General features: G+C 40.2%; 1 protein-coding gene across 1 annotated transcript in view; it reads right to left on the bottom strand.

The window, feature by feature from the left end:
* The window catches only part of mysm1 (Myb-like, SWIRM and MPN domains 1), a 102,766-nt gene that overhangs the window by 7,886 nt on the left and 70,627 nt on the right, over nucleotides 1-24,253 (bottom strand). The window contains exon 18 of the mRNA XM_072273811.1: nucleotides 23,172-23,277. Within this exon, the coding sequence (XP_072129912.1) occupies nucleotides 23,172-23,277 (106 nt within the window). The remainder of the gene's footprint in view (nucleotides 1-23,171; nucleotides 23,278-24,253) is intronic.

Raw genomic sequence — 24,253 nt, 5'->3', positions numbered from 1 at the left:
CACACAAAAAATGCTGGTGAACGCAGCAGACCAGGCAGCATCTATAGGAAGAGGTACAGACGACGTTTCGGGTCCTGATGAAGGGTCTCGGCCCGAAACGTTGACTGTACCTCTTCCTATAAATGCTGCCTGGTCTGCTGTGTTCACCAGCATTTTCTGTGTGATTAACTCTCTGGATATACTTATTCAGACAACAACCACATTATACATATATATTCACAAGAAAAAGTTTATGAACCTTTTGCAGTTAACTGGTTTACTGCATTAACGTGGTCTGATCTTTATTTAAGTCAGAATTATATACAAACATAATCTGCCTAAATTAATAACACACACACACACACACACACACACACACACACACACAATTGCATTTCTTCTCATCAATACTAAGTGCACCATTTAAATAATCACAATCTAGGTTCAAAAAAGGACGTGAATCTCTGGGGCAATGCCTTCTACAAAAGCTATTTGGAGTTAGATGTTTCAATCAATGAGATGAGATTGGAGGTGTGGATTGTAGAGGTGCCCCCGCCCTATAAAAAATACACAATGCCAAGTTACTGACAGAGCCTGCTCTTCTCAAGAAAGATCCATTTATGTACACCATGCCTCAATCAAAACAACTTTCAGAGGACCTTAGAAGGAGAATTACAGAGATGCATGAAACTGGAAAAGGCTGCAAAAGCATTTTTAAAGACTTGAGCAACACACACAAAATGCTGGAGGAAGTCAGCAAGCCAGGCAGCATCTATGGAAAAAAGTAGTTAATGTTTCCGCCTGAAACCCTTTGGCACTGTAAGAGAAATTGTCTACAAATGGAGGAAATTCAGTACTGTTGCTACTTTCCCTAGGAGTGGGTGTCCTGCAAAGATCACATCAAGAGCACACCATACAATGGTGAAGGAGGAGAAAAAGGACACAAGGGTGACAGTAAAAGACCAGCAGAAATCTCTAGAACTTGCTAAAGTCTCTGTTCATGTGTCCACTACCAAAAAAACACTGAACAAGAATGGTGTTCATGGAAGGGCAGCACGGAGGAAACCACTGCTCTCCAAAAAAAAAAATATTGTTCCATATCTCAAGTTTGCAAAAGACTGCAGTATTTGGGTGTTCCACAATGCTTCTGGGACAGTGTTTTGTGAACAGATGAGACAAAAGTTGAACTTTTTGGCAGAACTGCACACCACAATGCTTGAAAGAAAATGGGCACTGCACACCAACACTAAAATCTCATCCTTACTGTAAAGTACGTTGGAAGGAGAATCATCAGGTTGGGGCTGCTTTGTTGCCTCAGAGGCTGAACAGTTTGCAATCGTTGAGGGAACACAGAATTCCAAATTGAATCAAGACATTTTACAGGAGAAAATCAGGATAGCAGTCCGTCACCTGAAGCTTAATAGAAATTGCATAATGTAGCAAGACAATAATCCGAAAGACAAGAATAAACCAACAACAGAATGGTTTAAAAAGAAGAAAATTTGTATATTGGAATGGCCGAGTCAGAGTCCAGACCTTAATGCAATTGAGATGCTATGGCATGAACTGAAGATGGTTGTTCAAGCAAGATGTCCCAGAAATACAGATGAACTGAAACTTTTGTATGAAGGAATAGTCTAAAATTCTTCTTCTCCGTTGTGCAGGTCTGATCAGCAACTACAGGAAAGGTTTGGTGGAGGTTATTGCTGCTAAAGGAGGCTCTACCAATTATTAAATACAAGGGTTCACATACTTTTTCCAGCCTGGACTGTGAATGACTAAACAATATGTTCAATAAAGACATGAAAAGTACAATTGTTTGTGTCTTAGTAGTTTAGGCAGATTGTGTTTGTCTAGTATTGTGACTTCGATGAAAATCAGACCACATTTTATGAGTAATTAATGCAGAAAACCAGGTAATTGCAAAGGTTCACAAACTTGTTCTTGCAACTGGATATAAAGATGTATTTTCACATGTATAGTGGATTCCAGTTAATTGTGACACAGGGCAAGAATATTTTGGTCAATTATGTGGCTGCCCCAATTATCTAAAATTTCATGGAAATAGTTAAGAAGATATAAAAAAGAGAGACTACCATTTAACTGAGTAACAAATTGTACATTTAAATGAAATACCCAACAAATTAGAAGCCCACCAATACTACTACAGTACTATAAAACTGTCTATTAGCTCGTAATAGTTATCAATAGAGGAATTCATACAGAGTACACTGCCATGCTCTTTTGATTGACTGTAAATTGACAAAATCAGCAAATACTCTTAGGGTAATTTTTTTGGCTAGTGTCAAATCATTTGGTGGCATCGTGCCAAGGATAGGAAATTTTTTTAAGTCAAAATAAAAAACAAAGTTATCAAAAATCACTGCTTTCTGATTCGGCATCCGTTGGCCCAAATGGATAACATAATACAAGCACACACAACTGATGGTACTTAAAAAACTTTGCTTTAAGCATGGGGTAGTGTTTAACAGCCACACAACTGTTCGGCAACAGTCTCCTGTCCCAATTAAGCAGAACAGTGTCCCAATTAAGCAGAACAGTGTCCCAATTAATCAAAGGGAAACTCGGCTAATTTCTCAATTAGTTTTTGTCCTTTAAGGTTCACCCCAAATATGCAGCTATCCTGATTAATCAATGGTCCAATTAACAGGAATTCATTGTATATAGAGAGAGATCTCCATCAAAGTACCAAATTGAACATAGGATGTTCCAGTTCTATAAAGTCACAGTTCAGTGAAAACAGTATTACATATAAAAAAAGACAAATGACTGGAAGAACCTACTGGACCAATCAGCATTTGTGGAGGCAAGAAGATGGTCATAGTTTCAGGTTGAGACCCTGCACCAGTCCTGAGAAAAGGTTTTATCCCAAAGTGTTCATCATTGCTACCTCTACAGTTGCTGCTTGATCAGCTGAATTTTTCCAACCGTTTGTTTTTCATACGCAATACTTTTACTGCAATAGAAGGTTAATAAATCAGCAACAATGGAATGGCAGAGCTGACTCAATGGGCCAAGTGGCCTAACTTTCTTCGAAGTTTTATGGTCTTATAGTTTATTTTTTGCTTCAGATTTGACAATTCGCAGTCTCTTGCAATACACAAAGAGATGGAGGAACTCAGCAGGTCAGGCAGCATCTATGGACGAAACTGGAGTTGACATTTTGGGCTGAGACTCCTCATCCACACATCTGCAGTCTCTTGTCCCACATACAGCATATACGTATAGTTAAGACATTTTCAGTTCTATTACCATAATATCATATACTTTCTCATTTATTATTTACTGCACATATCAAGCAACATAAAAGCACTGTCAGAGAAGTAAACAGTGCTCTTTTTCTGATGGTGTAATATACTGTATGTAGAAATAATTCATATTCTGCTACATCACAGCTAGAAATTGAAAGGCTGCAGTTGCTTCAAATCTAGAATAATAAGAATATGGGGGGAAAATATCCTTAAGTAACACTAATAAAATGCTGGAGGAACCTCAGCAGGTCAGGCAGCATCTATGGAACTGAAAAAAACAGGTCAGAAAGGAAGAGGGAAAATGCCAGAATAATAAGGTGGGGGGAGGGGAAAGGGGTGATAGATGAAGACAGGTGGGCGGGGAGGGGGAACGAAGTAAGAAGCTGGGAGGTGATGGGGGAAAAGGGCAAAGGAAAGGAGGAGGTGCACTGGGGGAGATGTGAGGAGAAGAGATAAGAGACCACATTGGGGAAATGAGAAAGCGGGAAGGAGGAGGAGAAAAAAAAATAGCAGAAGTTGGAGAAATCGATGCTCATGTCATCAGGTTGGAGGCTACCTAGACGGAATATAAGGCCAACCCGAGAGTGGCCTCAGCATGGCAGAACAGGAGGCCATGGACCGACATGTCAGAATGGGAATAGGAATAGAAAGTGAAATGGTTGGCCACCAGGAAATTCCTCTTTTTGTGGATGGAGCTGAAGTGCTTGACAAAGCAGTCCCCCAATCTATGTCGTATCTCACCAAGTAGAGGAGGCTGCATCGGGAGCACCAGACGTAGTAAATGACCCCAACAGATTCGCAGGTGAATTGTTGCCTCACCAGAAGGATCGCTTGGAGCCCTGAACAGAGGTGAGGGAGGAGGTGAATGGACAGATGTAGCACTTCTGCTGCTTGCAGGGATCAGTGCCAGGAGAGAGATTGGTGGGGAGGGATGGATGGACAAGGGAATCATAGAAGGAGTAATCCCTGCAGAAAGCAGAAAGTTGGGGTATGGAAAGATGTGTTTGGTATTCAGGTCCCGTTAAAGATGGCGGAAGATGCAGAAGCTCATGGGGTAGTAGATGAGGACAAGAGGAACTGTTAAGGCAGTGGGAATGAGGTGAATGTGAATGAGGGCAGCATTGATAGTGGAGGAAGAGAAACCTTGTTCTTTGAAGGAGGAGGATATCTCTGATGCCCTGAAAAGGAAGCCTTCATCCTGGGAACAAATGTGGCAGAGACAAAGGAACTGATAAGAGGGATCAGCATTTTTACAGGAGACAAGGCGGGAAGAGGTATAGTCAATATACAGTAGCCGTAAGAATCAGTGGGTTTATAACAGATATCAGTAGACAGCTTGTCTCCAGTGATGGAAATGGAAAGTAAAATCCCGAAGTTACAAGTTTATTCACTATTTTTTCTGGAAATCCTAAAATTGTTATTAGCTTGTGAGAAAAATTGCTCTTTGGATCAAGTCAGATATGATAACAAACTCAAATGCCTCAGGAAGATTGCAAACAAAGATGATATTCAGTTGTTACTTTCTCTGATATTCATGCCATATTCATCTCCTGTCAGAATCACCTTATGTAGAGATATTCCTGTGCCTAATGTCTATTAATGGATATACAAGCAATTTACGTATATAAGCTATCTTACATATTTATATTTAATGTGTTGTTAATTATTATTGTGTCTTAATCTTATTGTGTTATTTTGAACTGCATTGGATCCAGAGTAACAATTATTTTGTTCTCTTTTACACTTGTGTACTGGAAATGATAATGAATAATCTTGAATCTTGAATGATACTGCCTTTGTCATTATTTACCAAATGTAGATCAATAAAGCTAAACCTACTGCAATTAATGTAGCCGGCTGCATTACAAGCAGTCTGTAGCTAGGCAAGCCTAATTAATAAATTTGGAAAAGACCTGTTATTTGCAAATTTTGCAATATCCACATCCCAATGATGTATATATTTAAATAAATAACTGCTTTCAAACAACATCAATAAAATACATCATAAGATTGTTTATCATCCATTTGTCAATCAACTATCATGTCTGCAAAGCAAACATGCATTTTTTTTCTACAACAGATAACATGTTAAGAATATTTAATTTGCTGTAAATCATCATGGACCATTTTATAACAGAAAGGTAAACTTTTTCTGTTTGGTTCAGAATCAACTTATTATACTTTACAGCTGTCTTCAATGTTGCTGAAAACATGCTGGACAGCTTGTAATATTTTAGTCACTTAGATTTTTAAAATAACCAATTTCAACGCTGTGTCTCAGCGTTTCCCAACTATTACTTACATCATGTCGTTATGTGAGGTGTATGGTATATAATCATGACTTATGAACATGACCACCACCCCATCAACAGACTGCAAATGACAAGGGGGTCAAATCTATCCGTGCAACAATTTTACTTTGCCAGATCTAGCTCAATTAGGTCGAATGTATGCATTGAAATTGAAGGAGGCCTTTGCCTCTTAAATTCTTGAGAAGATATGTCACTGTTAGAAATGGTACTAAATCTCCAAATAGCATTTATAGTTTGCAAATTAGCCCACATAATGATACAAATCACCAATTCAGAGAATTGTTATGATAGAAAGTGCTATGAAACTACTGTACCTACAGTACTGTGCTGGGACCTTAGTGCGGTGGTTCATGAAATTCAGAAGGTAAAGGTAGAATTATAGTAAGTACTTAAGAAAGTAATTAGTGGATTACTCTTACTTTCAAACATGTTGTTCAAAGTTCATTGCTGAAAATGTACAAGGTTATGGTGTGATCTTACCATTGAGTAGAGTCACTGGACTGATTTCTGGGATGTGGAGATCACACTGTGAGAAGAAATTGGCTGTGATATGCACACTAGAACTTAGAAGAGTAAGAGATGACACAAACAAGATTCTGAGAGTGTGTGACAGAGCTGCATGCTACTTCCTCAAGACCAAAAACGGGAACATTAAAGGTCAGTTATTGAGGATTGGAATAAAGAAAAAAAATATTTAAGCAGAGAATTGTAAATCTTTCAAATTCTATACCTCAAAGGCCAGAGGGTGTTTATCACTTTGGGAATGAAAGGCTGGGATTAATAAATTTTCAAACACTAAGAGGATCACAAAAAAGGGGAATCGACCAAAATGGCTTGAGGCATTGAGTTAGTCAAGGTCTAAATGACTAGAAAAGCAAGTTCAAAGAGGTGCATGGCTTACTCCTGCTTCTAATTATTATGCTCTTAGCATTTCATCAAAAGTCAAAGTGAAATTTATTATCAAAGAATGTATATGTTAACATATACCACAATGAGATTCATTTTCTTGCAGGCATTGACAGAAAAATAAAAAATACAATAGAATTTACAAAAAAATATACATAATCAAAGACTAACAAACAATTGATGTGCAAAAGAAGACAAGTTGTACAAACAAAAAATAATAGTAAGAACATGGATTGTAAAGAGTCCTTGGAAGTAAGTCTGTAGGTTGTAGTATCAGTTCAGAGATGTGCTAAGTGAAGTTATCCATGCAGAACCTACGTGAACCTATAAGAAAGTAGAGGTACTGTCGTGCCTTCTTTATGATGGCACTTACATACTGGTCCTAGGACAGATCCTATGATATGATATGATAATGCAAAGAATTTAAAGCTACTGACCCTCTCCATCATATTTACCATAAATATTGTCCAAGCTACAGTGTACTAGCATTGTGACCCAAAACAGATCCTACATCCATTCAATGGAATTGGTTCAGTAATGTAAAAACTCTCTCCAGAGAAATTTAATCAACTCTGATTGATGACAAGCTTTATGTTAAGGAAAGGTACTGTTTCATGTCATTGCTTGATTTGCAAACGAGCAAGCTGCAATCAACATTTAGTTTTAAAAGCAGATTTGAAGAACATAAGATATGGTTATCTTTTGATATGTACAGTATGACCACAATTAAATTTGAAAAATGAAATGACAATTAAATGCTTATGATTTTGCTGAAAATAAATTAATTATGATTAACTGAGAAATGTCTTCTGTCAAACTTGTGAAATACTTAAGTGACAATTTTTATAAATTGTTTTTTTTTTGCAAATGTATTTGAATTTAATTTACATATCCTACCTTTTGATATATGACACAATTTGACTATAAGAATATAAGACCATAAGATATAAGGAGCAGAATTACACCATTCAGAGCATCAGGTCTGCTTCAACATTCAAGCATGGCTGATTTCTTTTTCTTAACCCCATACTTCCGCCTTCTCCCCGTAATTCTTATCCCCCTTACCAAATGAGAACCTATCAACCTCTGTTTTAAATATACCCCAATTACTTGGCCTCATTCCATTGATTCACCATGCTTCGGCTGAAGAAATTTCTCCTCATCTCAGATCTAAAGGGTGAAGCTGTGAAACTTTATTTTGAAGCTGTGCCCTTGGATCCGAGACTCCTAACAATGAAAATACCTTCTCCACATCCACTCTATACAGGTCTTTCAATATTCAGCAGGTTTCAATAGGATCCCCCTCATCCTTCTGACTCATATGAATGCTAATGATGCTTAATACTCAGCCCAGCAGCATCCACAGAAGAGAAATGTAAGTTCAGTCTTTACTTCCATAATGTTTCAGAGTTTCATATGTATGTCAATATATCTGCCATTGACAAGCTACTGATAAAAGTCAGATTCTCATATCATGTGGAAAAACAAACTAAATATCCTAGGAATGTAATCTCTCAATTTCTGTACAATGAATAGACTTCATACCTACAGCTTTTATAACCTTGAAGGTGGCTATATTTCTGTGGCAGGCAGCATTATGCCAAAGACCAAGATTCTGACCATCTCATTAAAATGAGAGATGCATTCCAAAATTTTTCTTGAAATTGCTTTTATCTGAGAAGTTTACTGTTGTAAGAGAACAAAGAAAATGTCATGTGCTATGAGTTATTAAGTGTCTAGGAACAATGCTAAGACACGATTTTGTTTTATGTTTTGGAATCTCTTAATTCACGCCTAAATTCAAGATGTAATTAAAAAATCAAACACTTTCATTTGAACAAACTTTACTGTTGTGTTCCACCAGATGTCAATATGAAAAGCACTGTGCAGCCTTCAGCTTGGACCATTAAATGGCATACATAAAAATTAAGAAAAATGAAGCAGAGACTTCTTTGGGGAAATCAGAAATACAAGCTAAATATACTGTTAAAAAGGCATTACAAGTCAAAATAGCAATTAGAATCTAAAACGAATAAGAGAATTCAGTGGCACCTTAAATGTATATATGACACTGGTGAGTCTGCACTTATAGCACTTTGCAAAGTTCGTTCTCCACACTTCCAAAAGAACATTGAAGCAATTAAAAAGCTGCAAAAAAACCACTATGGAAATGAAAGATCATAGTTTTCAGGAAAGATTGAACAGGATGAAGTTATAAGATGGATATGAGAATTTGTGGTCTGTATATATTAAACTTTAAATAACTGTATGGGTTGATTGATCAATTTCTTCAATTGATTGTTGAGGAGCAAAATTAGGGCATTTGGCCCATCGAGTCTGCTCCACCATTCTATCATGGCTGATCCTTTTTCCCCCTCCTCAGCCCCACTCCCTGGCTTTCTCCCCATAACCTTTGATGCCATGGCCAATCAAAAACTATCAAGCTCTGCCTTAAATACACCCAACGACCTGGCCTCCACAGCTGCCGTGGTAAAAAATTCCAAAAATTCACTACCCTCTGGTGAAAGAAATTTCTTTGCAACTCTGTTTTAAATGGACGCCCCTCTATCCTAAGGCTATGCCCTCTTGTCCTAGACCGTCCACCATGAGAAATATCCTTTCCACATCTATTCTGTCTAGGCCTTTCAACATTCGAAAGGTTTCAATGAGATCCCCACTCATCCTTCTAAATCCAAAGAGTACAGACCCAGAGCTATCAAACGTTCCTCGTATGATAGCACTTTCATTCCTGGAATCATCCTTGTGAACCTCCTCTGAACCCCCTCCAATGCTGGAATATCTTTTCTTGGGTGAGGAGTCCAAAACTGTTGATAATACTCAAGGTGAGGCTTCACCAGTGCCTTATAAAGTTTCAGCATCACATCCCTACCCTTGTATTCTAGACCTCTTGAAATGAATGCTAACATTGCATTTACCTGTCTCACCACTGACTCTCCCTGTAAGTTAACCTTCAGGGTGTTCTGCACAAGGACTCTCAAGTCCCTTTGCATCTCCGACCTTTGGATTTTCTCCCTATTTAGAAAATAGTCTGCACATTTATTTCTCTACCAAAGTGTATGACCATGCATTTTCCAACATTGTATTTCATTTGCCTCTCTCTTGCCCATTCTCCTAATTTAGTCTTTCTGTAGCCTTCCTGTTTTCTCAATGCTACCTGACCCTCCACCAATCCTTGTATCATTTACAAACTTGGCAACAGAGCCATCTATTCCATCATCTAAATCACTGATATACAGCATAAAGAGAAGTGGGCCCAACACTGACCCCTGAAGAACACCAATAGTCACTGGCAGCCAACCGGAAAAGGACCCTTTTATTCCCACTCACTGCCTCCTATCTATTGGCCAATGCTCAAGCCATGCCAGTAACATTCCTGTAATACCATGGGCTCTTAACTTGGTAAGCAACCTCATGTGTAGCACTTGTCAAAGGCCTTCTGAAAGTCCAAGTATACAAAATCCACTGCATCCCCTTTATCTAATCTACATGTAATTTCATCAAAGAATTCCAGAAGGATTATCAGGCAAAATTTTCCCTTAAGGAAACCATGCTGACTTTGGCCTATCTTGTCCTGTGTCACCAAATACTCCGTAACCTCATCCTTACCAAATGACTCCAACATCTTCCCAACCAATGAGGTCAGGCTAACTGGTCTATAATTTACTTTTTGCTGCCTTCCTCCTTTCTTAAAGAGTGGAGTGACATTTGCAACTTTCCAGTCCTCTGGTACCATGCCAGAGTCCAACGATATATGAAAAATCATTACCAATGCCTCCACAATCTCTTTCATATTCCTAGGGTGCAGTTCATCTGGTCCGGGTGTCTTATGTACCTTTAGATCTTTCAACTTTTTGAGCACCTTATCCCTTGTAATAGTAACTGCACTCACTTCTCTTCCCTTGTACCCTTCATCATCTGGCACACTGCAAGTGTCTTCCACAGTGAAGGCTGATGCAAAATACACATTTAGTTCATCTGCCATTTTCTTGCCCCTCATTATTATTTCTCTGGCCTCATTTTCTAGCAGTCCTATATCTATTCTCATCTGTTTTGTTTTTACGTACTTGAAAAAAGCTTTTACTATCCACTTTGATGTTACTTGCTAGCTTGCTTTCTTTCATATTTCATCTTTTCCCTCCTAATGATTCTTTTAGTTGCTCTCGGTAGGGTTTTAAAAGCTTCCCAATCCTCTGTCTTCCCACTAATTTTTGCTTTGTTGTATGCCCTCTCTTTTGCTTTTACATTAGCTTTGACTTCCCTTGTCAGCCACAGTTGCACTATTTTGCTATTTGAGTACTTCTTCATTTGTGGAATACATCAATCCTGCATCTTCCGCCGTTTTCACAGAAACTCACACCATTGCTGCTCTGCTGTCATCCCTGCCAGCATCTCCTTCCAATTTTCTTTGGCCAACTCCTCTCTCATAACACTGAAATGCTGCTATGTCAAATTTTACTTTCTCCCTATCAAATTTCAAGTTGAACTCAATCATACTGTGATCACTGTCTTCTAAGGGTTCCTTTACCTTAAGTTCCCTAATCACCTCTGGTTCATTACGTAACACCCAATCCAGTATAGCTGATCCCCTAGTAGGCTCAACGACAAACTGCTCAAAAAAGCCACCTCATAGGTATTCAACAAACTCACTCTCTTGAGATCCATTTCCAACCTGATTTTCCCAATCAACCTGCATGTTGAAATCTCCCATGAGTATCATAACATTGCCCTTTTGACACGCCTTTCCTATTTCCCGTTGTAAACTGTGGTCCACATCCCAGCTACTGTTGGGAGGTTTGTATATAACTGCCATCAGGGTCTTTTACACTCACATTTCCTTAATTCAACCCACAAGGATTCAACATCTTCCAATCCTATGTCACATCTTTCTACTGATTTGATGCCATTCTTTACCAGCAGAGCCATGCCACCCCCTCTACCTACCTTCCTATCCCTCTGATACAAAGTGTAACATTGGACATTTAGCTTCCAACTACAACCATCATTCAGCTACGATTCAGTGATGACCACAACATCATACATGACAATCTATAATAGTGCAACAATATCATCCATCTTACTTCTTATACTCTGTGCATTGAGATATAATACATTGAGTACTGTATTTGCTACCTTTTTTGATTCTGCGTCCCTAATGCACTGATACTCACCCTGCTGGCTGCAATTATGTCCTTTCATCTGCTTGCCCTTCCTGACAGTGTGACTGCATGCTTTCTTTGCTTTTTTACCATCCATCCTATCCTGAGTCCCTCCACTCTGGTACCCATTCCCCTACCAAATTAGTTTAAACCCTCCCCAACAGCTCAAACAAACCTTCCCACAAGAATATTGGTCCCCCTCGGGTTCAGGTGCAACCCATCACTTTTGAACAGATCATATCTCCCCCGAAGACATCCCAATTATCCAAGAACCTGAAGCCTTGGACCCTGCAACAGCTTCTCAGCCATGTATTGATCTGCCAGATCACTCTGTTTCTACTCTCACTGGCGCATGGCACAGGCAGCAATCCAGAAATTACTACCCAAGAAGCCCTGCTTTTTTGGTGAAGAGTGAACTAACAATTCATGACTGGCGGAAGCTATAAATGAGTTACTGAGATTTTCTTCCCAAATCTAAGTGATATAATTCCCCACTGCACAACTTTTTTCAATCCTTGTTACAAGGGAGAGATCCTTGCTGCTGCAATAGAGCACTTATCTCTATATCTGAGTTTCATCACTAAGAATTTTAAAAACATATTCATTCATAGATTCCACAACTTCCTCGCGAACTGTGATTTACTACAGACTTGCATCTTAAGGAGATGATGGTAAACTACTCTTACGACAAGCTGTGCTTTGCCAGTTATTTCCAAGGACAGTTACTATTAATTGCAATTTGACAGAGCACTGAAGTGGCGGAGGATTTTAGTACATGGGAGATTTATGTACACTGAGGGAAAGAGGTGCTGTACTACTCAGTGAACTAATCTAATAAATGGTGACAAGGCAAGGTGCCTCAACCTAGTGAATGCATATCTTGTGCTTTGTGAAACACCAGACATTTCCTGTGTCCTGGATAATCACAGATGCAGGAAGTGCCATCAACCACAGCGGAATTTAGAGTTTGAGCAAGAGCTGACAGCACTGAGGTCCCTTTGTGAGGCTGAATTTTGATGATTAGCATTTTCCAGGTGATTGTCATCCTGTAGATCAACAGAGTGCAGGCAAAGAAGAAAGGTCCACCGCCATGCAGACAAAAAGGAGCAGGCAGGTTGATTAGTGTGACCTTGAGACCATCCAGGTCTCTAATCACCGCATTTTCTGGGGAGTGATGGCAAAGGAAAAGTTGTAGTACCTGCCCAGGGAAGGAGGAAAAAAGATCAAGAAGAAAAAAAAATCAGGGAATTTTATTATTAGAGGAGTAGAAGATGTATTGATTGCAGAAGGCATTCCAGGAAGGTGTGTTGCCTCCTTGGTTACAGAATCAAGGACATCACTGAGCAGCTACAAGAGAAAAATGAAGCGATCACGGCACAGATTAGTACCAAATATCCTAGACAAATAAAACAATGAAGAAGATTTTAAAGAGTTACAAAAGAGACTAAGAAGTGGGTCTTCAAAAGTAGAAATCTCCAGATTACTCTCCAAGGTAGATCACTGGCTAGAAGGAAAGGAGAATGGTCAATAGAAGGTTTGGTTATCAATGTTGTTTCAGATGACTCAGTAACTAGCCTGTTGCTTTTTGCAATTTATATTTATGATATAAGACTAAACGTAGGAGAAATGAGACAGAACTGTGCAATAGTACAAAACTTGGCTATGTGGTTGACTGAGGAGAAAAGCTCTAGACTGCAGGAAACTAGGCCTGTTGAAAAGGGTAGAATAAATGGCAAATGGAATTTAATGCAGAAAAGTTTGAAGTAATGCATTTACAGAAGTGCAGCTGTTAAGGGAATGGGCAAGAATCGGTAGAAAATAAATAAGTGATGCTACAGAGGGAACTTTTTATATGCTCAGTAGGACAAGTCAATAATGTGGTTAGAAACCATTCAAGAGGCCTCCTTTAAGAGCCAAGATAGATTATATCACAACTGAAAATAACCCTAGTTAGATCACAGTTTGTATTATCATGTACAGTTACAGTCACTGCATTCCATGAAAGATGTCATTGTTCTGGAGCTGATATAGAGGACATTATTAGGACTGGAAAATTAAAGCTAAGAAAAAATTGGATAAATTAGTGTTGATTTCTTTGCGAGGTACAAGAGGCACAGAGTTTAATGTGTAGAAAATTATGAGAGGTCCAGATAGAGTAAAATGAAAAAAATCTATTTCTCTTCAGAGAACTGCAAAAGCTGGGGACATAGATTTAAAATGAAGAGATGAAGAAAACATTTCTCAGCTAGAGATTTCTATGGTCCGAACACACTGTATGAAAAGATGCGGTAGCAAAATTCCACATCAGGTTTAAAAAGTGTTCCCCTTGTCTCATCACCTTCTCTGCAACTTCAAGGAATTGCTATTTTACTCTCATTTGCTATTCTGATGTTGGGCCTTTGACCTGAAACATTAACTCTGTTTTTATCTCCGTGGATGTTGCCTAACCTGCTAAGCATTTCTTCTATTTTCTAGCAGATTTCCACCATATGGCTGCTTTATCTTAACTGAAGAAACATTTAGATGTGTACCTGAAGAACCGTGATTTGCAGCATTCTGTGCCTACTTTTGGAAGACGGGATTAGGTTGTACAACTCAGTACAGACATAATGGGCTAAATGTCTCCTTCAGTGGTGCATTAGGACATAGAACACCATGGCAATGGAACAGACACTTTGGCCTATGTTGCCTGTGTCAGTAATGATGCCAATCCAAACTAATCCCATCTGCCTGCACATCGTCTATATCACTTCATTCCCCACCTATTCCCTAAATGTAACTATCATATTTACTTCCACTGCTTTTCCTGGGAGTGCATTCTAGGCATCTGCCACACTTGGTGTAAAAAAACAATTGTCACATAAATCTCCTTCATAAAATTTAAGTGGCAGGCGGTATTTAATTTTAGAAAAGTGTGAAGTGATACACTTTGGAAGGTCAGACTCGATGGCAGAACACCAAGTGATGGCATGATTCTTAGTAGTGTGGAATAGAGGGATCTTGGAGTCCGAGTCAATAGATCCCTTAAAATTGCTCAGAACATTTTTAGGGTGATTAAGAAAGCATATGCTGTGTTAGCCTTCGTTAGTCTGGGGACTGAGTTCAAGAGCCATGGGTAATGCTGCAGTTCAATAAAATTCTGGTTAGACCACACTTGGAATATTGTGTTAAGTTCTAGTCACCTCATTATAGGAAGGATGTGGACGCTTTAGAAAGAGACAAAGGAAATTTGCCAGGATGCTGCCTGGATTAGAAAACACCTTAGGCGGAAATGTTGAGCGAGCTAGTGTTTTTCTCTTTGGAGCAAACAGGATGAGAGAAGACTTGATAGAGATATATAAGATGGTAAGAGGCATAGAGAGAGTGAACAGCCAGTGCCTTCTTCCATAGTCATAGTCATTCTTTATTGATCCCGGGGGAAATTGGTTTTCGTTACAGTTGCACCATAAATAATTAAATAGTAATAAAACCATAAGTAGTTAAATAGTAATATGTAAATTATGCCAGGAAATAAGTCCAGGACCAGCCTATTGGCTCAGTGTATCTGACCCTCCAAGGGAGGAGTTGTAAAGTTTGATGGCCACAGGCAGGAATGACTTCCTATGATGCTCTGTGTTGCATCTCAGTGGAATGAGTCTCTGGCTGAATGTACTCCTGTGCCCAGCCAGTACATTATGTAATAGTTAATGTGAGAAAACATTTAATTTTACAATAATTGGAGGGGGGGGGGGTGTCAGAGTTAGGTGTTTTTTTACCCAGAGAGTGCCTGAAGTGTATTGCCAGGGCTGATGTTAGAGGCAGGTACAATGGGGAGATTTATGAGACTCTTAGATAGACACATGGATAAAAGAAAATGGAAGCCTACGTGGGAGGGAAGGGTTCGACTGATTTCAGCGCAGATTAAGAGGTTAGCACAACATCATAGGCTAAAGAGTCTGTTCCGTGATGCACTGTTGTATGTTCAAAATCTCCTTTAAACTTTGCCTATCTCAACAGGCACCTCTTCTGCTACCCTATCTACTTACATTGCCACTTTGAGGGAGATATGGACTTTCACTACAAGATCTCACTCTATTTCAATGTTCCTAAGAGTCCTGTCATTTACCCCTTACATTTGACCTCCCAAAGCGCAACACTTTATGCTTTTCCAAATTAAACTCCATTTTCCATTTTCCTGACCATATTTTCAACTGGTGTATCTCCTGCTGTATTTTTTGATAACCTTCCTCACTATCCACCACTTAGCCTGTTTTTGTGTTGTCAGTGAACTTATTGATCTGCTCACATACGTTTTTGTATAAATCATATATACAAAGTACAAACATCAGGGGTCCCAGCACTGATCCTTTTGGAACACACTGTGTCAGAGGAGTACCCTTCCACTACTACTCCATCTTCCACGGCTAAGCCAATTTTGAATCCTGTCTACCCAAGTCTCCTTGGATCCCATATACTTCAATCTTCTGGATCAGCCCACCATGACATATCTTGTTGAAAGCTTTACTAAAGTCCAGGTATAAAATATTTGCTATGCTACCCTCATCAATCACCTTTGTTACCTCCACTAAAAACGTAGTCAAGTTTGGAAGATGCAATCCACATAAAGCCGTGCTGTAACTACTCCTAATAAATCTATACTTTTCCAGATGACAGTAACTCCCATCTCTAAGAATCTTCTCCAGTAAGTTTCCTACCACTGATGTAAGGCATACCAGCCTTTAACTTCCTAGAATGTTTTTGTAAATGCAAGCAGACCTTTTCCACTGAGGTTGGGTGAGACTACAACTAGAGGTCATGGGTTAAATATGAAATGTAAAACATTTAAGGAGAACATGAGAGGGAACGTTTTTATTCAGAGGGTGGTAAGACTGTGGAATGAGCTGCCAGCACAAGTGGTGGATGCGGGTTCAATTTCAATATTTAAGAGAAACTTGGATAGGTACATGGATGGGAGGGGTATGGAGAGCTATGGTCTGAGTGCGGGTTGATGGGACTAGGCAGATTAATGGTCTGGCAGGGGCTAGATGGGCCTAATGGCCTGTTTCTGACGCTGTATTTCTATTGCTCTCCTACCGTGGGTTTGAATTCATGGTTCTGTACAGAGTAGTTATTTCCCCACACCCTCCCCAAAAAAATGGACTAAATGAGTATTTACAATATCCTGTTAGTTAACATTAACTATACCAAATCTGTAATTCAAATGTATTCAATCTGGGAACTAAAATTTATATTTCTCAAGTGGCATATGAATTCATGAATCTGAACCATTAGCCTAGGCCTCTGGATTGGTAGGCCAATAACATAACCAGCATGCGACTGTACTTCACATTAAGAGAAGGCAAAATACAACCAAAAGTACCAAGGAATTAGTTTTAAATGGTATAAATACAAATAAATAATAGTTTGAACAGGTTAATCATAAGACACTAGCACTAACAGAGAATACTTCTAAATAATGCTGTACAATCAAGTTAAATACAATGCTCAAACTATTGCTTCAGATTAAGTGCATTATCAAATTAAAAATTAAATGAAAATGCTCCACAGGTAATGGGGCACTGCAATGATTAAAAGAAAATATTGAAACTTATTAAAAGTCGAAGCAAGCAGCTGAGAAGGAGTGAAGAAATCAGGTAGAAAAAGTCGTTTTTTTTTCTCTAAACACTGCTCGGGGAGAAGGGTCTGCACTGCGCAGGCGCGTGACGTAGCACGCCAAGGTTTAAAAAAAGAGAAATTTTCAACGGTTCTTGTTTCAGTCAAAGCAAGCAGCTGAGAAGGAGTGAAGAAATCGGGTAGAAAAAGTCATTTTTTTTTCTAAACACTGCTCGGGGAGAAGGGTCTGCACTGCGCAGGCACGTGACGTAGTGCGCTAAGGTTTAAAAAGCAGACCACCATATACAGCAGCCATCGTTGTAGCGGCGATCGTCGGAGTGGACTGAGTCAGAGTGGGACAGCTTTGGCTCAAACAGGCTTCGGCGAGAACAGGCAAAGGCCAGGGTAGGTTCCGGTAAGTTTTTTTTGTTCAGATTGTTTAGTGCAGTGAGAATGCCAGGCAGGATGTTGGAATGCTCGTCTTGCAGGATGTGGGAAGTCAGGGAGCCCTCTGGTGTCCCTGACAATGACACCTGCAGGAGGTGCATCCAGCTGCAGCTTCTGACAAACCGCGTTAGGGAACTGGAGCAGGAGCTGGATGACCTGCGGATCATTCGGGAGAATGAGGAGATTATAGATCGTAGCTACAGGGAGGTAGTTACGCCAAAGGAGCAGAGGACAGGAAATTGGGTCACTGTCAGGCGAGGGAAGAGGAAAGGGCAGGCAGAGCAGGGTTCCCCTGTGGCCATTCCCCTCAACAACAAGTATACCGCATTGGATACTGTTGGGGGGGATGACTTACCTGGGACTAGCTGCAGTAGCCAGATCTCTGGCACTGAGTCTGGCTCTGCAGTGCAGAATGGAGGGGGGGAGAAAGAGGAGAGTGGTAGTGATAGGGGACTCGATAGTTAGAGGTGCAGATAGGAGGTTCTGTGATCGTGACAGAGAATCCAGGATGGTTTGTTGCCTCCCAGGTGCCAGGGTCAAGGATGTCTCTGATCGATTGCATGACATTCTGAAGTGGGAGGGTGACCAGCCAGATGTCGTGGTGCACATCGGTACCAATGACATAGCAAGGAACAGTGAAGAGGTCCTGGACAGTGAGTATAGAGAGCTTGGTAGGAGGTTGAAAAGCAGGTCCTCAAGGGTGTTAATCTCAGGATTGCTACCTGTGCTAGGTGCCAGTGAGGGTAGGAATAGGATGCTCTGGAGGAGGAACAAGTGGCTGAGGAACTGGTGTAGGGGGCAGGGTTTCAGATTTCAGGATCATTGGGACCTCTTCTGGGGCAGGTGGGACCTGTACAAGAGAGACGGGTTACACTTGAACCACAGGGGGGGCAATATCCTTTCAGGGAGGTTTGTTAGTGCTATTGGGGAGGCTTTAAACTAGATTTGCAGGGGGATGGGAACCAGAGTGCCAGAGCTGACAGTGTGGCTGGGGTGAAAATAAATGATGTTGAAAGTTTAAGCAAATCCGCTGATAGAAAGGTTGTGAGTGGTGGTAAAAATCTTCTGAGGTGTATATATTTCAATGCTAGGAGTATTGCGGGGAAGGCGGATGAGTTGAGGGCGTGGATTGACACGTGGAATTATGATGTTGTAGCAATTAGTGAAACTTGGCTACAGGAGGGGCAGGACTGGCAGCTTAATATTCCAGGGTTCCGATGTTTCAGATGTGATCGAGGCAGAGGAATGAAAGGTGGGGGAGTAGCATTGCTTGTTAGGGAAAATATTACAGCAGTGCTCAGGCAGGACAGATTAGAGGGCTTGTCTACTGAGTCCTTATGGGTAGAGCTGAGAAACAGGAAAGGTATGGCCACATTAGTGAGATTGTATTACAGACCACCCAATAGTCAACGAGACTTGGAAGAGCAAATCTGCAGAGAGATAGCAGGCAACTGCAGGAAACATAAAGTTGTGGTGGTAGGGGATTTTAATTTTCCATACATTGATTGGGACTCCCATACTGTTAGGGGTCTAGATGGTTTAGAGTTTGTAAAATGTGTTCAGGAAAGTTTTCTAAATCAATATATAGAGGGACCAACTAGAGGGGATGCAATATTGGATCTCCTGTTAGGAAACGAATTAGGGCAAGTGACAGAAGTCTGTGTAGGGGAGCACTTTGGTTCCAGTGATCATAACACCATTAGTTTCAATTTGATCATGGACAAGGATAGATCTGGTCCTAGGGAAGAAGGCCAAATTTGAAGAAATGAGAAAGGATCTAAAAAGCGTGGATTGGGACAGGTTGTTCTCTGGCAAAGATGTGATTGGTAGGTGGGAAGCCTTCAAAGGGGAAATTTTGAGAGTGCAGAGTATGTATGTTCCTGTCAGGATTAAAGACAAATTGAATAGGAATAAGGAACCTTGGTTCTCAAGGGATATTGCAACTCTGATAAAGAAGAAGAGGGAGTTGTATGAAATGTATAGGAAACAGGGGGTAAATCAGGTGCTTGAGGAGTATAAGAAGTGCAAGAAAATACTTAAGAAAGAAATCAGGAGGGCTAAAAGAAGACGTGAGGTTGCCTTGGCAGTCAAAGTGAAGGATAATCCAAAGAGCTTTTACAAGTATATTAAGAGCAAAAGGATTGTAAGGGATAAAATTGGTCCTCCTGAAGATCAGAGTGGTCGGCTTTGTGCGGAACCAAAGGAAATGGGGGAGATCTTAAATAGGTTTTTTGCGTCTGTATTTAATAAGGAAGCTGGCATGAAATCTATGGAATTGAGGGAATCAAGTAGTGAGACCATGGAAACTGTACAGATTGAAAAGGAGGAGGTGCTTGCTGTCTTGAGGAAAATTAAAGTGGATAAATCCCTGGGACCTGACAGAGTGTTCCCTCGGACCTTGAAGGAGACTAGTGTTGAAATTGCGGGGGTCCTGGCAGAAATATTTAAAATGTCACTGTCTACGGGTGAAGTGCCGGAGGATTGGAGAGTGGCTCACGTTGTTCCATTGTTTAAAAAAGGATCGAAAAGTAATCCGGGAAATTATAGGCCAGTGAGTTTAACGTCAGTAGTAGGTAAGTTATTGGAGGGAGTACTAAGAGACAGAATCTACAAGCATTTGGATAGACAGGGGCTTATTAGGGAGAGTCAACATGGCTTTGTGTGTGGTAGGTCATGTTCGACCAATCTGTTGGAGTCTTTCGAGGAGGTTACCAGGAAAGTGGATGAAGGGAAGGCAGTGGATATTGTCTACATGGACTTCAGTAAGGCCTTTGACAAGGTCCCGCATGGGAGGTTAGTTAGGAAAATTCAGTCGCTAGGTATACATGGAGAGGTGGTAAATTGGATTAGACATTGGCTCGATGGAAGGAGCCAGAGAGTGATGGTAGAGAATTGCTTCTCTGAGTGGAGGCCTGTGACTAGTGGTGTGCCACAGGGATCAGTGCTGGGTCCATTGTTATTTGTCATCTATATCAATGATCTGGATGATAATGTGGTAAATTGGATCAGCAAGTTTGTTGATGATACAAAGATTGGAGGTGTAGTAGACAGTGAGGAAGGTTTTCAGAGCCTGCAGAGGGACTTGGACCAGCTGGAAAAATGGGCTGAAAAATGGCAGACGGAGTTTAATACTGACAAGTGTGAGGTATTGCACATTGGAAGGACAAACCAACGTAGAACATACAGGGTTAATGGTAAGGCACTGAGGAGTGCAGTGGAACAGAGGGATCTGGGAATACAGATACAAAATTCCCTAAAAGTGTCGTCACAGGTAGATAGGGTCGTAAAGAGAGCTTTTGGTACATTGGCCTTTATTAATTAAAGTATTGAGTATAAGAGCTGGAATGTTATGATGAGGTTGTATAAGGCATTGGTGAGGCCGAATCTGGAGTATTGTGTTCAGTTTTGGTCACCAAATTACAGGAAGGATATAAATAAGGTTGAAAGAGTGCAGAGAAGGTTTACAAGGATGTTGCCGGGACTTGAGAAACTCAGTTACAGAGAAAGGTTGAATAGGTTAGGACTTTATTCCCTGGAGCGTAGAAGAATGAGGGGAGATTTGATAGAGGTATATAAAATTATGATGGGTATAGATAGAGTGAATGCAAGCAGGCTTTTTCCACTGAGGCAAGGGGAGAAAAAAACCAGAGGACATGGGCTAAGGGTGAGGGGGGAAAAGTTTAAAGGGAACATTAGGGGGGGCTTCTTCACACAGAGAGTGGTGGGAGTATGGAATGAGCTGCCAGATGAGGTGGTAAATGCAGGTTCTTTTTTAACATTTAAGAATAAATTGGACAGATACATGGATGGGAGGTGTATGGAGGGATATGGTCCGTGTGCAGGTCAGTGGGACTAGGCAGAAAATGGTTCAGCACAGCCAATAAGGGCCAAAGGGCCTGTTTCTGTGCTGTAGTTTCTATGGTTCTAATGGAAATGAGATGAATAAGGAGAAACTGAGGAACAAAATAAAGAAATGGAGGTTAATTATAATTATACAAAATTATTATAGTGCAGGAAGAGGGCAGTCAAAGACAACCTTAAAAAATGTAATTGTGATTTAAACCAAGGACAATTTCAAAATAGCATATGTTCTGAATAGGCATTAGTAACATCCTCACAACAATGAAGTTAACCCAAATAAAACGACAGACTTCAATACAGACAGGACCTGGAATAGTGTATTCACTTCTGGTCACCATACTACAAGTTGGAAGGCTTGAGTTATGAGGAGAGACTGGATTGGCTGCGGCTGTTTTTGCAGGAGTGAAGGAGGCTGAGGTTTATAAAATCATGAGGTAGGTGGTCACAATCTTTTTGCCAGGGTAGTAGGATCTAAAACTACAGATAACTGCTTTCGAAAGAGGAACGATTTACAACTGGCAAGTTTTTCCCTCACAGAGGGAGGTGGTATATGGAATGAGCTGCCAGTGTTATAGGCAGGTACAGTTAGAGCACTTAAAAGATATTTGGACAGGCTCATGGATAGAAAAGGTTTGGAGAGATATTAGCCAAACGTGGGCAAATAATGGTAGTGGAAGAAGGCTTCTTGGTTGAAATGGACAAAAATGGCTGTTAACTACTGAATTTCTTATAAATATAAATGAGATCTGAGGGGTCAGTTTTTCACATAAAGGATGCTGGTTATATCTAACAAAATGCCTGAGGAGATAGTGAAGGTAGAAACAATTACAATGTTTAAAAGGCAACTTATCAGGGACTTGGATAGGAAAGGCACAGAGGGACATGGTCCTAGTACAGGCAAGCAGGATTAGCACAGGTAGTATCTCAGCTAGCACAGTTGAAATGGGCTGAAATAGTCTGTTTTGGTGCTGTGTGATTCTATGATTCAACGATCACCAATGCTAGTAAAAGGAAATTCACGGGAATAAAAGGCTGAGCAATGAAAACTGTTAGGAGGATCTTACATTTTATAACTTAGAAAGGATTGGCCCAGCAGAAGATCCCTCAGAATTACATTACATAGGACGAAAAATTACATCTGATATGTTGCTATAAATTAAAATGCAACATGTTCGTCAGAGTCAATTACATTTATAAGCAATGACTTACACAAGTGACAGGAAATAGATTTAAATTTAAAAAAAATGTTTATCAACTTCAATATTGAAGAACTGAGCAAGTCAAGGATGAATGACACACAATACAATTACTAGCATGTGGATAGCTGTAAATGAATGAGCATGAACTGACAAGTTTAGAGTTAAAGAGATAACTTACATTAGGCAAAATGCTGTATTTGGGGGAGACACACAAAATGTTATGTGACTTTAGATGCAAAATCCCAGTATAATTCTGATGAACAATGTAAGTATGTTTAAGTGTGTATTTGTGTGCATGTTTGTTAATTAGAATATCAGCAATGAACACCCAATCTAGAAGTAAGACCAAAAGGAAAAAGTGCACAGCACTATAGGCAGGAGATTAGATTAATTCCTTAAATCAACAATCTGTATCATATTACTTGCCTAAGGGATAGCTTGTACTTCTCCATTATCCAGCGTGCTTTATCTATCAACCGTACCCACAGAGGTTCTTCATTTAACTGCTTCAACTCACATTTGTATGGAAGGCCTACATGAAAAGAAAACAGAGGTTCAAAAGCTCCTCTACATTTTGACACACATGCAAATTTTATTGGATATTTAGTAAAGAATTTTGCTTAAGTGAGCCATGTGAGATTGCACGCTTTGATAGTCACAGTGTATCACAATCTGAAATAATATATATAACAAGCATATATTATTTACTTGCTAAATGTCAGCTTAAGTAATTCAAAATGGACACTCATGAGAATATTTCAATTCCCATCTACACGCATGAAGATTGAATGTGAAATATTCCAATGTAATAGATGAGGAGGAAGAGGTAGACAAGTATGAGAAGTAAGTCATAAACACAAGAGGTTCTGCAGATGTTGGAAATCCAGAGCAACACGCACAGAATACTGGGAAAACTCAGCAGGCCAGCTAGTGTCTATGGAAATGAATAAATAGTCAACTTACAACAGATTGGAAAGAAAGGGGGGAAGAAGCCAGAATCAGAAGGGGTCCAGACTAGAATGTGATGTTTGGGGGGGTGGGGGAAGGGAAGGGAGGAGTACAGGCTAGAGGTGAAGCCACGTGGGTGAAAGTGGAAGAAAGAAGCAGGGAGGTGATAGGTGACGACGGACTGGAATCTGAAAGGAGAGGAGAATGGACCATGGGTGAAAGAGAAGGAAGAGGGGTGATAATCAGGCAAGGAAAAGGGGAAAGGTGAGAGGGGAGCCAGAGTGGGGGATGAAAGAAGAGGGAAGGGGGAAGGGGGAAAGGGGAACAATTACCTGTTGGAGAAATTTATGTTTATCACATCAAGTTGAAGGCTACCCAGACAGAACTTGAGGGGTTGCTCCTCTAACCTGAGATTGACCTCATTGTGGCAGCAGGCGAGGCCATGGTCTGACAAATTGGAATGTGAATGGGGTTTGGAATTAAAATTGCTGGCCAACGGAATATCCTGCTTTTTGCAGATGGAATGAAGATACTCAACAAAGAGTCCTCCAATCCCTGTC

The sequence above is a fragment of the Mobula birostris genome, chromosome 12 (assembly GCF_030028105.1).
Source record: "Mobula birostris isolate sMobBir1 chromosome 12, sMobBir1.hap1, whole genome shotgun sequence".
In the NCBI taxonomy this organism is placed as follows: Eukaryota; Metazoa; Chordata; class Chondrichthyes; order Myliobatiformes; family Myliobatidae; genus Mobula; species Mobula birostris.
This window is presented reverse-complemented; position numbering and strand designations above follow the sequence as displayed.